Here is a 15,331-nt window from a genome sequence, read left to right as displayed (position 1 = left end):
CAGAGAATAGGGTCGGGCCGTAAACAAGGAAGTCAATGGGTGCGCGGCAGGTCGGGAGGGCAAAAGGCAAAATATCCAAAAGAAATGTGTTTAGCGATCTCATTTTCAGTATTTGTCTATCCTGTAGACGGAATATGGCTGCAAAAAGTCATCAAAACCAAGTCAATTCTTTCCAAGTCAATTGATTGATTAAAAAAAAACGCTTCTTGATTATTCAAGTAATCAAATACTGCAAAAAATAATAATCTCGTGTCAGCGCTAGCAGGAAGCCAATAAAGGAATGATTGCAGGGGACAACCACTCCCAGTCGCCGTCACTTTAATCCTAACTATAGATTCTTCAGACTGGAAGTTGCTACATTCTACTGTGATGGTAGTGATAAGTTGACTGGTGTGGATAACGTCCCTACCTATGGCTGTAGGTAGAAGGTAGGCTATATGCACTCAGATGAACTCTTCCTACTTCCGGGCCCCTTCCCTACTTCCTTCACAGGTGTTACCGATTATACTAATTAAGGCTCTGTTCCATTTAGTGTACAGTGGTTCTAAAACTTTTTTTTATTTCAAGGACCCCCATAACTCTGAGAGTGTACAAACACATCTGGTTCCATTTGCACACTTTCAGAGTTACAGACCTACACGGGGCCATTTGGAACCCACTCACGGACACTGAGACCCACTGGTGTAGCAGAGTGTTGCCAGTGAGCCAACATGCACAATAGCAGCACCCTGACTCTGACCAGAACGGAACAGAGCCTTCACCTGGGCCGGCCTAGTGGTCCGAGCACTTAGGCTGCTAATCGAGCCCGACAGCAAGTCGCAGGTTCGACTCCCGAACCAGACGACCTTTGCGCTCTCTCTCTCTCTATCAAATAAGGCAGAAAAAGCCCCAAAAGTATATTTTTTAAAAGGAACAGAGCCTTCATTCGTATCGTCGTTAACACCTGTGAAGAAAGTAGTTAAGGGGCCCCAAGTTCCTTCCAAAATGGCGTGCGTGCAACAGAGCCCATTAGATACGGTAGCAAAGCAGAGATTGCTGTGGTAAATATATTTTTTTCTTTGCACAGCAATGAGTGTTGTGGGTAAAAAGGTCACACCTGGTTTAATCCTGAGAAAGATGGGTCCTGAGCAGAGCTAACAGCCATGCTTCGTTTCCTCTTCCCCACTGTCGAGTCTAAACACTGGGGGGGGCAGACAGTAGAGGGGCAGGGAGTCAAACAACACAACAGGCTCTGACCACCTTTTTTCAAACAGTTAGCATGAGCAGAACTAACACTTTCAGGTGTACCCTTGGTTGTTAACACTGGTCGGTACAGGTAAGGAGTGGACTCACTCTGCCCTTGGCTCGCCATCTGTGATAGAGCAACGTTTTGAGTAACGCAAGGCTGGATTTTTATACAGATGGACATTTTGTAAACGTTTTTGAATTTTAACCACATGAACCCTGGCGTCCCCAACAGACCTACAAGCTCACAAGGCGTCGAGACTCGTCGTGAGCTTGTACATCGGCCATTTTGGGGGTGAAAACAGGAGGCCTAGGACAGAGCCCTGGGGACTCCAGTCAACTACATAGGGTTTAAGTGGATTTGTGAATTTTAAACTGCTTGACCTCACCATGGACTTCAAAGGTAGAGCTCACTTTACACCTGGCTTTAACATACTTCTAAACCACATCTCCCATGCTAGGAACAGACTGATGTGCACGTCAGATCTCACAATATTGACATCCTTTTAGACTATTCGAGAGATGCCCAGCTCATGTCACCTTAGGGCTTAGGCTCCAAGCAGCCATCAACTTTTTAATTTGCTTTGCAGCTTGTGAAAAACGTTGTGGATTGGAGATGTGTTGAATTTGTTTTTTTATTAACTCTGCCGTCCTCATTTTGCACATAGTAGGCTTAATTTGTTTACATCGTGCAGTGGTGCTCCAACCAAAAAAAAAAGTTGCTGACCCCCAAGCTCACAACGCAACGTGTTGTGAGCTTGTAGATCGGCTATTACGTTGACCATGTTTAGTGTGTAGAGCAAAAAAGGAGGGAGCCTGGGATAGAGGGCCTGGGAAGCCGGTAAACTAAGTATAGGGTCTAAGTGGTTAACCCATTTTGGGCGGGAACCTCTGTGTTTTAAGCATTATGTTACACTTTAGCTATTGAAAAATAGCAGATCTACAAGCTCATAGCACGGCAACGAGTGCCGCGCTACGAGCTTGTAGGTCTGCTATTTTTGAAAAATCGTGAAAATGTAGTGCAAATCTTTGAATATATATTCTTTCAGAGCGAACGTTTTTAACTCAAATCTTTGCTTCTGGGGGGGTCCCTGGATCATCATATTTTCAGATGGGGGTCGGCGGCCAATTACATATATTTTTGAGGGTCCTTAACATGAAAATGTTTGAGAACCACTTGCATAGAAACATGGGATTTAGAATACATTTGTAGAATCGTCTCAGGTCTGAATAAAAACCTTGCTTCAGTGCTTGACTCTCAATGTGACTCAGGTGCATTTAGTCCTTGATCCCGACCTATGCAATCCCATCAGCCAGGACGGATGTTAATGCCAGGTGAAAAGTGGGCCTTGGGGCAAATGCAACACAGGGGATTTTCCTGTGGCGGACAACCAACATCAAATCTGTGCGAGAAAGGGTCAATATCTCACAGCCAGGTTCATATAACCACAAAGGTCCTGAAGAGAGAGTGCAAGTTCAACTCATGCTAGTTCTAAGTCCTGTTATCTCTTGAGAAGCACACAGACAGACAGCCTAAACAAACGCCGACGCAGACAGGCAACACCATGGCTCAGGAAAAGACAAGAGCGAGGGGTTGGGACTGGAGTGGAAGAGCAGGAAGAGGAGAGAGCATTTGTTGTCCTTGTTCTGCCACTAGAATAGAAAAGACAGGGACCTCCTTTACAGACTTTGGAATAAGTGCTCCATTTAAACCAGTCAAAAAACACAAGTGGCTTTTCTATTCCGCCTCCTAACAATGGAGTTAGAGCTTGCATTGTGGACAGCCAGAACCTTACTTCAGAGTACACTACATGAAGCTGCTAGATTCAACACCAGTTTCTGCTCGTTTGATCTGCAAAAAACAAATGTGGCTTCTTTGAATAGTTTGAGAGCCGGTTTGAGAGTGGCATTTTTAACTGGTGTGAACAGATGGTTGATAGCAAGCCAGGGCCAGGAGACTACAGAATTGTGGCTAGGGGTTGGGCCTAAGCTGTGGGGGATGGGTGCGTAGCTGCGGTACATAATTGCAGTCAGCTAGGCCTCGATTCTGACATACAGTCACTGAGGCTATAGCATACAGAGCTTCTGGGTGAGGTTTAATAGCTTAATCAAAAAAATGCTGTCTGTCTGAGTGGTTAAACAGAGATTTCCTTCAGAGCCTGTTTTGCCATTTATTTTACTTTGCCGTGTTTCGCTTTGTTGCAAAATATAGCCAACAGTGATGGCACAGCAGAGTAGATGTGTGCTTGTTCCAACAGCTGAAAAAACGAGCCATGTCTACTGTAAGTGAAAATCTACAAGCTCACGTGTCACGCCATGTTGAGCTTGTGGATCTTCTATTTTTTGCTGTGCAACACTGTCATATGACGGTAGAAAATAAGGCTTATGTTCTTAAAGCTGGAATGATGTCAATGTATGTTAATTAACCATGTTATCAAGCTATCCTTGAGGCTAGTTTTTTTTTGGCAACGCCTTATGTGGACATGGAAAGTTACTCGAAAGCAGAGAGTAGGAGCATGGATAGAAGAGTGTAGTTAACTTGAGAGTATAATCCATTACTTAGCAGTAGTAGGAGTTTAGGCATTGCCTGGATATTGCATGTGCACAGTGCAGCTTCAATGAAATGGCATCGGCTATGAGAGGCACTCGAGTTACAGTGTTTCTCAACAAGAGGGTTGGGACACAACACTAGCTCACAGTATTATGACTGAGTGGAATAGCCTTCTAAGCCTAGACTAGAGTAACTTTTACATTGGGATAGGGCGTTATTTGCAAAATGTGTGTCCCTCCCAGTACAAAACCATTCTAGCAAAAGCAACAAGACAAATGTGTTAGTCTGTGATGACTCCCATATCCGCACTAAGAAAAAAATATAACCAATAAATGACTCCAAGCATTTTATATTCTGTGTAATAACAATAGGAAACTAAGGGTGTAGATGCAGAACAACAATTTCTACTGCTACACTGTGCTCTGGATGGATTAGAATTCCTTCTAATGCCACTGATGTTGAACAAATATAATGTAAGATATGCCTTCCCTGTCAATTTCACCGATCCCACAACACAAATGCAGTCCAAAACAGATTACGATGTAGATCAGTACCAACTTATCCTGATTAAAAGATATCAACTTACATTGGCCATCAAAATGTATTACCCACACATCCAAAATTGCCTCCAATATTATTTTGACAGCTGATCAAATGTTAACCGTTTGATTAACTGTCAACATTGAAGAGGCGATATATTGACAAGGCACTAACCAAACAATCTAAAGGTTCGTTTCTGATGCACAACAAACAGACAATAAAGCCTACATCAACACAAATAAGTCTTCATTTTAAAAAAAGGCATAACTTTCGCTCTGTTTAAGCGTCAACATAAATTAAGCTTTATCGAAGCGGTGGAAGCACAGAGCAGCGCAACGTTGAGCACAGGTAGTGTATGCCAAACTGATGTCCTTAACCACTTGAACCCTAGGTTCCCCATTATGAAGGCAGGTAAACGTTTGGTGAAACTAGCAGATCTACAAGCTCGCAACGCACTGAGCTTGTATATAGGCTAGTTTTGGCAAAGAGATTTTGTGGAAGGGACAGAAAGAGCAGACCCAGTACAGAGCCATGTTTATAGGGGGTTACAGAGGGTTTAAGTGGTTAAAACAGGCAGATCTACCTGGCTTCCTAATGATCCAATATACAGCCTGGGTGTGAGGCCGAGTGACCAGTTGACCCCGTTTGTTGACTGGCCCACTCGGCAAGAATCACTGATAGGGTCGACTACAGTTGCCAGACTGGGCTGACTGCTAAGCAGACATGTGCATTACAGAGCAATGATGATGCAGACTGCAGTTTAAGAGCGTCGACGATCTACTGTGCACTGTACACCACCCATCAGTCTATCAGTTTATACAGTTTGTTCTTACAAATAAATTAATAAATAAAATAAAACGCACAGCTGGCATTCACACAAGACGCACAATGATACAAATACACGGAGCCCAGGCGCCAGGCGGCAATGCCAAAAATGAAATACAGGCTATAGCACAGCTGCCCACTCCAATACTTTCAATAACTGGCTAACCCCAACGGACAAGGATTTTGGCTTCTCTTCAGCTGTTGTTTGATTTAGCCTCGACACTCATGAAGTATGGAGACCAGGTCCGGGTTTGTCTGATATTGCAGTGGTTGCTGTTGACGCATGCATCTTTAGCTTTAACTTAGCCAAATGTTGCCTGTCTGCAAGGGCTCTGAATAAATACAGTATATATCAAGTGTGTTTACAGGCAACTTGACCATATATACACACAACTCTGTTCAAATAAGACAACAAAAGGCAATCACCAGGAAACAACAAAACATCTTGAATGGTTGCTTTGTTGTTCTGTGGGCATAGAAATGTGATTATTGTACATCATGCAGACAGAAGCCTTTTAACAGAGCCCAGGGACTACAAACTGGGCAGGACTGGATTAAGAGTCGCATATTATAGCTCACAAGCACACGCATTGTCAGCTTGTAGATCAGCTATTTTCTGTGAAGATATTTTGGGGGGAAATGAGAGGGCCTAGTATAGACCCTTCATTGACTCCAGTCAATGAAGCAAATAGGGTTAAAGAGGCCAACGATCACCATTTCAATAACTCCATGGAACAAACAGCTGATGGATGGTCTTTCTCTTACTTTGTACCCGTTGATGCTAGTGGCTCAAACAGCATTCTATACCATTCTGAAAAATGCTTAACAAGTGTTGGTCGATTCACGTACATTTGTAACTAAAGGTTCTTTAGTCCTGTAGTCACTGTGGGTATGAATGTTTCAAACGCTGACCATAACTTTTTGAGGGGCACATCAGCAAGATGGAGCTGTCACACCAGAATGTACATAGCACAGCCGTTTTCACTCGGATGACATAGCTGGACTCTCCTAGGCCTAGTTTGCTGTGTGTGCACCCCTTGGGATTCTGCAAGGTTCGGTGCACAAACTTCAAATACTGTGACATGTACAAGAGACGCATCTAATGAGTGCATTTGTGCTTCTGGTGTGAAAGTGCCATGACCCCATGACCTCCAAGTGCTTTACTTGGAGGTCAATCAAAGCCAAGTGTCATTATTTTTGCTCCATTTCAGTAACTATTCACCATCATTTACCTAAATTACTACAGATAAAGTAATTGAAGCAAATCCATCAATACTGGCCAAGATGTTCACCCAAGACAAAGAACCATTTATATGCATAGTTATTACATTATATTGCAGTGATTACAGACTGCGATGGCTGGATAATTAGGTTGTGATGTTAAACAATACCTAATGTATCTTATACCAACTCGTTGAAATTTCTGCCAGTTGAGGGGGCACATTTCTTTGCAAATTTAAACTTTGGCAGGCAATTTCATCATATCGAAGGTTTTTCCACACCCATTAATACAATCATCAGCAAACAGATGATTTAGTTTAGGGTTAATTCTGCTGCTTAAAATGCCCATTCAGTTGGAAGACACTCAACGGCACATAATGGTTCTTTATCATCAGTGCAACTCATAGGAAACCATCTAGAATTTAAATATTACCCAGTCCAGTTCAACAGTGTTTCAGTTTACTTACTGTGTAGTCAGTAGGTTTGCAGACAGTCTGTGTTGAATGTGTACATTTAGTCTGTTAATGTGTGGAAAGACACAGACCTGCAAACTTGTTACCTTTTGATGATAGTCATTTTCAAAACACCTCATTGTCACCCCACTTCTGCTAATGTTTTGCAGAACAGGGTCTCTGGCTTGTAACGCACATTGGTTGTAGACAAGCAATTTGGACATACACATTACACCATGGACCTTCTTGCATAGAGTAAGAGGATAGCCAACTCATTCATGGCAGGAGACGGAGAGAGACAGGTGGAGGACCTGGCATTCTAGTGCAGTGGAATATGAAGACTTTCACCAAAAAAGAAACACCTTTTTAACTATGCAAACAATAGTCACAGATGATGCATGATTCTGAAGATCTCATAGTTAACGAGTTCCTGATCAGCCATTTAAAATGCTTCAATGGGACTTCGATGTAGTCCTATGGAGTATTACTCATTCAAATTGTGGAGGCAAATCATATGCCGTTATTAACTACAACTAAAATACAAATATTGAAAGAGGCTGCACAGTTAGCCGGTTATATTCATGACACAAGAGTCAAAAGGCCAATATCCTTAAAGAGCAGAAACAGCCATAGACATGGGGTTGACATTGCTGCAGCTGAAAACAGTAAAGAAGTCATCTGGATGGGCCTTACCTTGTTACAGTGGCGGCCGATGCCCATGAGGAAGTTATCGGGCTTTATGTCTCTGTGGATGAAGTTCTTTGTGTGCACATACTCGATTCTACTGATCATCTAGAGAGAGAAAACAAATTACATATTTAGACTAACAACTTTGATTTAAGAGATAAAATATTTTAATATATATATTTTGTCAAAATGTGTAAGAAAATAGTGAAAATAGCCTATCTACGTATATGCTACCAACACATCGCAATGCGATATATTGTGAGCTTGTAGGTCGGCTATTTTTGTGCGACAGTCTTGATATACACAAAGTATAGCACAGGGCTTAAGTGGTTAATCTGCCTAATCAATTTTGTAGATTTAAAAGAATAGAAAACAAGTAGATTTAAAAGAATACAATCTATATATTCATATATTTAAAAAAAAGAATACAATTGCATTTAAAATAACTTCCCAAACAATAGCAAACAATCAAAAAGTATGTCTCTCGTAGCCTATCTATAAAGTATGCTACAGTACACAATACATATCAAGTACACTGTATCTCAAGTTCAAGTACACAGACTTAGATGTACATGGGCAACTCATAATATAACACGGGGTTCTGGGTCGCTGAAGGATTTAGTGTGATTGTAGCTTATGTTATGTTACGTTACCTGGTCTGCCAGCATGAGGACAGTCTTCATGGTGAATCGGCGCGAGCAGAAGTTGAACAGGTCCTCCAGACTGGGCCCCAGTAGGTCCATGACTAGGACATTGTAGTCCTTTTCCTGGCCATACCACCTAAAGAGAAAGCACAATGTAAATATGGAAACTCTGTATTTTGACCTCACCAAGATGGCCGCCACCCAATGCTATGGGAGCCGCGATCTTTAGAGGCTTTTTTTCTCTGAATTGAGGCTCAGATTGCAGTGATTGATCAGAAAGTGGATGTTCAGGGGTCAATACCGTGTTTCCTGCAGCAGTTTGAGACAGCGCCGGAGGTTTTTGGTGGCAGTCAATGGGTTGCTTCATCACCAATGTGTTGTATTGTATGCATGTATTTTTTTTTACTGACAAACTCGTCCGTCTTGTCATCCAAGACACCTATTGCTGCTATGCTGCCAAATAAACTTTAGTCTGGTAGAACCACGTCATAAAAAGAGGGAGGGGAAACTTGGAGACATGCAAATAATAGATTTACAAGCTACCAAAGTGTAGTATCATGACTGCTTGTGAAAGATCTCACTGTGGAGACATTTTTATATGATTTAATATTGTCACACCCAGCGGGTTTTGCGGATCAAACACATACTTGGCTTTTGTCATGGCTGCTTGTAACCAGACACTACAGGGACGACCCAGAGCTTCAAGAAAGACACTTGAGCTACCAGTTTTCCTGGCTGTCTGGGCTACACAACACTCTGCTGGGGGGGGGGGGGGGGGGGGGGTGAGGGGTGTTACATAATATGATGCAATACAAGAGACTGCACTGATGTACTCAAATGTCAGGAATATGACAAAGGAAGAATGATAAAAAGAATATTTACAATACACATATAGCAACATTGTAGGCAGGGGCATTCTTGTACATAACCTTCCGGGCTTCCAAAGAAGTAATGCCACAATATAGAAGTAGTGTACAGCCCTGATCCACACCGTCAATTGTTGAACTACTCCGCTGCTACCCTTATTTCTGGTACCGATATAATTGAACATAATTGAAGCACAGGCAGAAACATGTGCAGACCACATGGAAAAATGTTACTGCTGGATTATTCAGTGGTTGCCCACTTAACTCTTTCTACGCAAAGGGAGAGGTAGATGTGGTAGGTAGCAGGTGCCAGCTGAATTTGCAACATGAGCGAAGAAGAGGCGTCCTTGTTGTTTTTGGCTGAAAGTGAAACTACTCAAGGCCCAACGAGACCTACTCGATTTCTACTCCGCTTTACGACAATAGCTCATCAACAAGCCTGTGGCGCATTGTGAGACAGCAAAATAAGCCAAGGCATTGCGTTGTATCCTTTGCAGAAGCATGTCAGGTCAAGCCAAGTGACCTTTAGGTCCACTGGTTCAGCAATATATGAAAAAGAGTTAACAATGCTAACATTTCAGCAGCTTACAGTTAACCATGTTTGCTACTGCAGTAAATGGTTTAAAAACCTTCTGATCAACAGTTTGTTCACTTTCTCTCCCCCATTTCAATAATTAATCTCTTCATGGCAAAAAGTGTGATATCTGCAAATATCAAATCATTACCTGAAGATTTACAATATTGTACTGTGACAAAGCTTGTGGTTTACAAAACTGCCAGAGAAACAGTGGGCCATATAGGCTACAAGAATGGCATGTTGATTCAAATTAGAGCCAGACCAATACAATCAGTACAAAGTACTGTGTTAACAGCGGTATATAGGCCCACGCACAGTCTAATATCGGAACAACTCTCAATCTGACTTTTTGGCCAGGCTGTAATAAAAGTCCCCAGTACTCACTCGCCCAACAGCACAATGTGCTGGTGAGAGGATGAGAGGCAGAGAGGCTTCCTGCTCTAAATCCCATTGGGAAAGCACTGGGTTCCTGTGGCGCTCTGAAAGTGGGGGATGGGAGGAAAAGTACAAGAGAGCAGCAGCAGATCAGCAGGTTTGACTGGCTTCATGCTGCCCTCTCTCCAGTGTTGGAAGGAGGTAGGGCCTGCATTGTAGACAACGTTTTGAGTAATTCCTTTGCCTAAAGAATGGTGTGCGCCTGTGCGGGCCCTACCTACTTCCTTGATTGCCTTATTGGCCCTGCGCCCACTGTCGAGGTACGTGTAGTAAATAGGTATCCTCTCCCCAGTGTTGCCATGTCTGCTTATCATAAGTGACTTTCTTTTTCTGAAAAGCTGCGTTTTTTTTGGGGCTCGTTTCTAAAGTGTAGTTGCTTATTTGGGCTTGTAGATCGGAGATTTTCAAATAACCTAGTTAGTTCAACTGAGATCCTTTGCAAATCTTCAGAACTGCAGAACTCCAACAAATCTATCGTTCAAACAAGGCACTGTACAGCACAAATACGCTGGTGCTATAATCACATCCAAAACATTTCTAATTAATTCCGTAAAAGGTACAATGTCATTTCTAACACTGAAACCATGTGGTATACGAGATGCAGAATCAAATAATTATGTTCCTCAGCAATAGTGAAAATTCAAAATAGAGCAAAATGGTGCGCATTAAGCAATAATGCAGCAGAATGTGGTTGAAGTTATGAACAACCAACCCCATACAGGCTTTGTCATCATTATTGTCCTACATAGGAAATGTTTAGATCACCTCATCAAAAGTTATTCTAAACACAACTAAACCCTAAAAAAAAGCTTGTCTTCCTTCGGTTGTTGACTTTAAATGTTAACTTTTCAGTCCTTCAAACACTGCAGGTAAAGTAATGTAATGGATTGTGCAATCATGCAACAAGCAACTGCACACGCGTACACACACACACACACACACACACACACACACACACACACACACACACACACGTGCTCACTCATCCATTACAAGGTTACTTAATACAAACCTGGTGATCTAGTTTTTAAGGCGCGCACACACCCCTTGCCAGAAACCACACCTTAGTAGTTCCACGACCATTGTCTAAGCCAGGTGCCAGTTACCAGGGTGAGGGAGTGTATGTTAAACTTTGAGTAGGGAGGAACATTTATAACATTAGCCTAGTAGCCGACAGACTGACCACAGGCCATTGCTCAAAATATGCTTTCCAATATGATTTCCTAGCTAGCTCATGGTTATATTACAGTGAAATTAACCACTTTCATCCTGGAGTCCATATTTTGGGCATGTCATTATAGGTGAAACTTGAAAATAGCAGATCTACAAACTTACAATACATCACATAACGAAACTCATGAGTTGGTAGATCCGCAATTTTTATCCCACAATTTTGTAACCCATTTTTTCACCTGGTGCCAATTGCTTAAACTGTAATCCTGGAAGCCAATTTCCCTTTGCCAACCTGGGGAGAGCCCCGACCTGAGCTTGTGCTTCCTTCAATGCATGAGTGAGCAGGCCGCTTATCACCTGACGGGGGTGGGGGGGGGGGCTCTCCTGGGTCCTTTCCCCTCCATCAGGCACCCCGGCTGACCAGGGGAAGGCTATATAGAGACCAGGATTACTGCATGCGTTTGTTAAGGACACAGGGGAGAACATGCAAACTCCACACAGAAAGGCACTTCCACCAACTCCACCTAGCGTAGGGGCGCTGGTGACGCATAGGAGAGAACATGCCCCCCAGCACCCACAGCGAGAATCGAACTTGGGACCGTCCTACTTCTAGCTGTGAGGCGATAGTGCTACCAACTGTGCCACGGTGCCCCGTCACAAGGGCTGGACGGTAATATGGTATAACAGTTTCCCCTGGGGAATGGTCAAAACTCTCATATTTCATCATGTCATAGTTACAAGGCAAACAGAAATTGAAACTAGACCAAACGATCTTTAAGTTGTGCTTCCCCCCCCCAATGCTATATACGGCAGTTGGGAGCCTCAGTTTCCCTCAGCACTTCCTCTCAGAGCACTAACAATTAGCCAGTGCTAGCATTGCTGCGGATCAAATATAATGCTTTGATGAGTACAAAGGAGTGGACCCCAATGGACAGACATGTGTTTTATTTGGCTTAAAATCCTCTTAGCAGACCTTGCATTGAACTGTACTTCTTTTTGCAAACTGCTAATAAAGTATGCAATCAATCAAACCTGTATATTCTGTAACTTTTACTGCCATGCATCTCTGGCACCTGAATTTCCCCCACGGGATCAATAAAGTGTAAATAGGATTTCAATGTAATGGGTCCCGGGACCCAGGGGGTGGTCTTTTAGATGGGTCCCAGCCAGGGACACAGAGCACAGTACCGAGTACAGTATTGCTTCCCATGACCCCCGGAGGGTGACATGATAAGGATGCAGGCTATTTGCATCACTGTGAAAGGTATCCATGTGATACCACATCCAACCACACACTATCTATGAGATCTATCGATCTCTAGATGGCATGGGATCTGATGCTTGTGAGCACCTCTGATGTGAAGAAAAAGATAACACAAGGACTCTTAAGGAGGTCCACTCTCCACTGTAGTGTGAAATGGCAATCATAAACATTCTGTTAGGACTTAGGATTTCATATTAGATTAGTTTTATCGTCAGACTGTGGGCACAGTCTCCAGCCACAATGCAGAATGCAACCTGAGCAGCATGTTGGCTTACTTTCATTTCAAGCGCTGATAAGGATCATAATGCCTTGGTTTTGCTCATCAACCGGGGTATCAACTGGTTAAGTTACAATAACAATACCCTCACACGCGATTACACAAGCCGTCTTGTGTCTTCATTTCTGGCAAAGAGTGCATCACCAGGGACCTGCCAGCCGACCTCACCTGGTGAATGCACATGGTGCCTTTAAGTGAATTGGCTGAGCAAAGCACATATTGAAGCTAAGAGGACGCAAATTTGCACCTCATGGCTTTTGAGAGAATGAATGATCGCCACTATAGAAGGAAGGAAGATTTAATTTAGTGCTCGTCAATATCAACCAAGCTCTCATTGCCACATTTGACCGCAGGCGCAGTACAACTGGATTGCTACTGCCCGTCAGTGCAATTCCACATGCAAGTCCATAACAGATTAATCGTTATTCTAGTAGTCAATTCGGTCTGACTCAGCTTTAACTTTGCATAATACAATAAGGAAATATCACTTGAGATGAGGTAGTATTTAAAACCACTTTAGTACGAGTACCTATTCTGGGTCAAACATTTACACGCTCACAATACATCATGTTGTGAGCTTGTAGATCAGCTATCTTCAGCATAGAGATTTGGCCTAGCCCATTTAGATCTGAGGACGCATGAATCACCTTTTAACCATTTTTAAATATATATTCTTTCACACCAAACGTTTTTAACTCATATTTATCCTTCTGGGGGGTCCCTGGTACAAGACGGGGGTCGGCGACAGAGTACATATAATTTTGGGGGTCCTTGACATGAAAAGGTTTGAGAAACGTTTAGAAAACTTTCAGAATTTAGAAGACATTTGTAGAATCTGGTCTCAATGGGCTTGGGGATAGTAGAAAGTAGCAGGGATAGTAATAAGTATAGACCTCTGGGGGACTCCAGTATATATGGTTTAAGACTAAGTGATTGGGTTAAAGACGAGAACTCAGGATCAACAGTAATAATGCTTACCAGACCATTATCTACACACCTTGCTCAATATCAAAGCCAGCTCTTCAATTAAAAATCAAGTCAAAACATGCATATGGAACTTGAGGATGACAAACGCATAGTTTTGCAGTTCTCAACTGTTCCTGAGTTCCTGCCCCTGAGTCATGGGAGCCAACAAGGCTCATATAAACTGCTAGCCTCCCTCAAAACAGAAATCCTCGCCCAGGTACTTTGGAAAAGACAGATATAGAGTCTAGACTACACTAGACAACATTAGTGCTATTGTTTAATTATATTGGTTGCAATAGTCGAATGCTGAATTATGAACCTCAGACTAAATGGAATAACTGATCAAATAATGGGTTTGCTGTGGTTTGCATTTCAGAAACAATGCAGACAAATAAGACGTAAGCAATGCTGGTGTCAAAAACATGCTGGTAGTCTGTCAACCCCTTGAATAACTGACCTACTAAAAGTATATTGTATTGCTAAAGCCCGCTTGGTTATGTTTGACATTATTTCTCTTTACCCAATTCTTTCCCCAGGTTTAATTCGGCCAAACATGACATTTTAAGACTATTACAGAAATAATGTGATATGGGCTATATAGTGATAATAGGCAACATACTACTAGACTGATAAGAACATGAATTTATGGTGATCCAATGTTGGCTACATCATGCAGCCTTGGCCTAGCAAGAAAGCTGGTTTAGAATAGATGCCAATCATGCCATAATAAATGTGTTTCACACATACAATGAACAGGAAGGGCACACAATGAATATATGGAACAATGTGGTTGACTCATATTGCATCACTACAATCACACAGCATTCTATAGTGACATGATATGCCACATCAAAGCAGAATAAACCTGCACAAAACATTACAAAAACGCCATTGTGGGAGCATGAAATATATTGAAAACAAATAGATTTCTTTGGTCATGATATCCCTGATATCCTCTAAGATTGTCGGATGCAAAAAAGCAGCAATGATTACCATCGGGATGGATTGGACATAGGGCAATGGCTTTTAACCAGTGGTCCTTTTTAAGGGGTCCCAGGTGGTCCCCAGCTAAATAATGGAGTTGGTAACCAAATTGACCCTTAGACCTGTAACCCTTGTGTAAAATTAAAGCAAATTGACCCTTATGGGTCCATTTGGTTTCCCTTTACACTCTCAAGAGTTAAATTATTGTTAAGCATCTGCATTGCTTAATTTACAAGAAGTCTACACAATTAGAATGTAGAATAATTGTTATTTTGATCAATATTTGCCTGTTGTCTCTATGGTACCACATCAATACAGCATGGAATTGTTCCCACAATACCACACAACAAAATATCCCAAAGGTATTGGGACCGAGAGGCAAAATCTAATCAAAATGATGGCCCCGTGGCTCAAATGCCCAATAAATAATGGGCCTTGATGTGAAAAGGGTTGAAAACCATTGATATAAAGGGACAGTCTCATTAGTGTGTGTGGTACTGGGATATTTACACAGTCACAGGCCTTCTCTACGTGTAGCTACAGCAGAGGGCCTTCTGCTACTAGGGATAGGGAACGGATTCGTGTGTATTCGTCGCCACATATGGATAGGTATCGGTTGAAAATACGTTGCTACAAGTCACCTTG

General features: G+C 42.4%; 1 protein-coding gene and 1 long non-coding RNA gene across 8 annotated transcripts in view; one reads left to right on the top strand and one right to left on the bottom strand.

The window, feature by feature from the left end:
• Positions 1 to 15,331, top strand: part of LOC306940464 — a 687,363-nt gene that overhangs the window by 599,657 nt on the left and 72,375 nt on the right. The window lies entirely within an intron of this gene.
• The window catches only part of csnk1a1 (casein kinase 1, alpha 1), a gene marked incomplete at its 3' end in the record, with an annotated part of 37,059 nt that overhangs the window by 19,938 nt on the left and 1,790 nt on the right, over positions 1 to 15,331 (bottom strand). For 6 of the 7 annotated variants that reach the window (XM_079508144.1, XM_079508145.1, XM_079508147.1 and 3 more), the window contains exons 3-4: positions 8,154 to 8,280; positions 7,507 to 7,605 (exon numbers count right to left, since the gene is read on the bottom strand). In XM_079508144.1, the coding sequence (XP_079364270.1) occupies positions 7,507 to 7,605; positions 8,154 to 8,280 (226 nt within the window). Of the gene's footprint in view, positions 1 to 1,096; positions 1,181 to 7,506; positions 7,606 to 8,153; positions 8,281 to 15,331 lie in introns of all 7 variants that reach the window. The other variant, XM_079508150.1, reaches the window with a different exon arrangement.

The sequence above is a fragment of the Electrona antarctica genome, assembly GCF_951216825.1.
Source record: "Electrona antarctica genome assembly, chromosome: 1".
Taxonomy (NCBI): domain Eukaryota; kingdom Metazoa; phylum Chordata; class Actinopteri; order Myctophiformes; family Myctophidae; genus Electrona; species Electrona antarctica.
The sequence above is the reverse complement of the archived record's forward strand: the minus strand, read 5'-3'. Positions and strand labels throughout refer to the sequence as shown.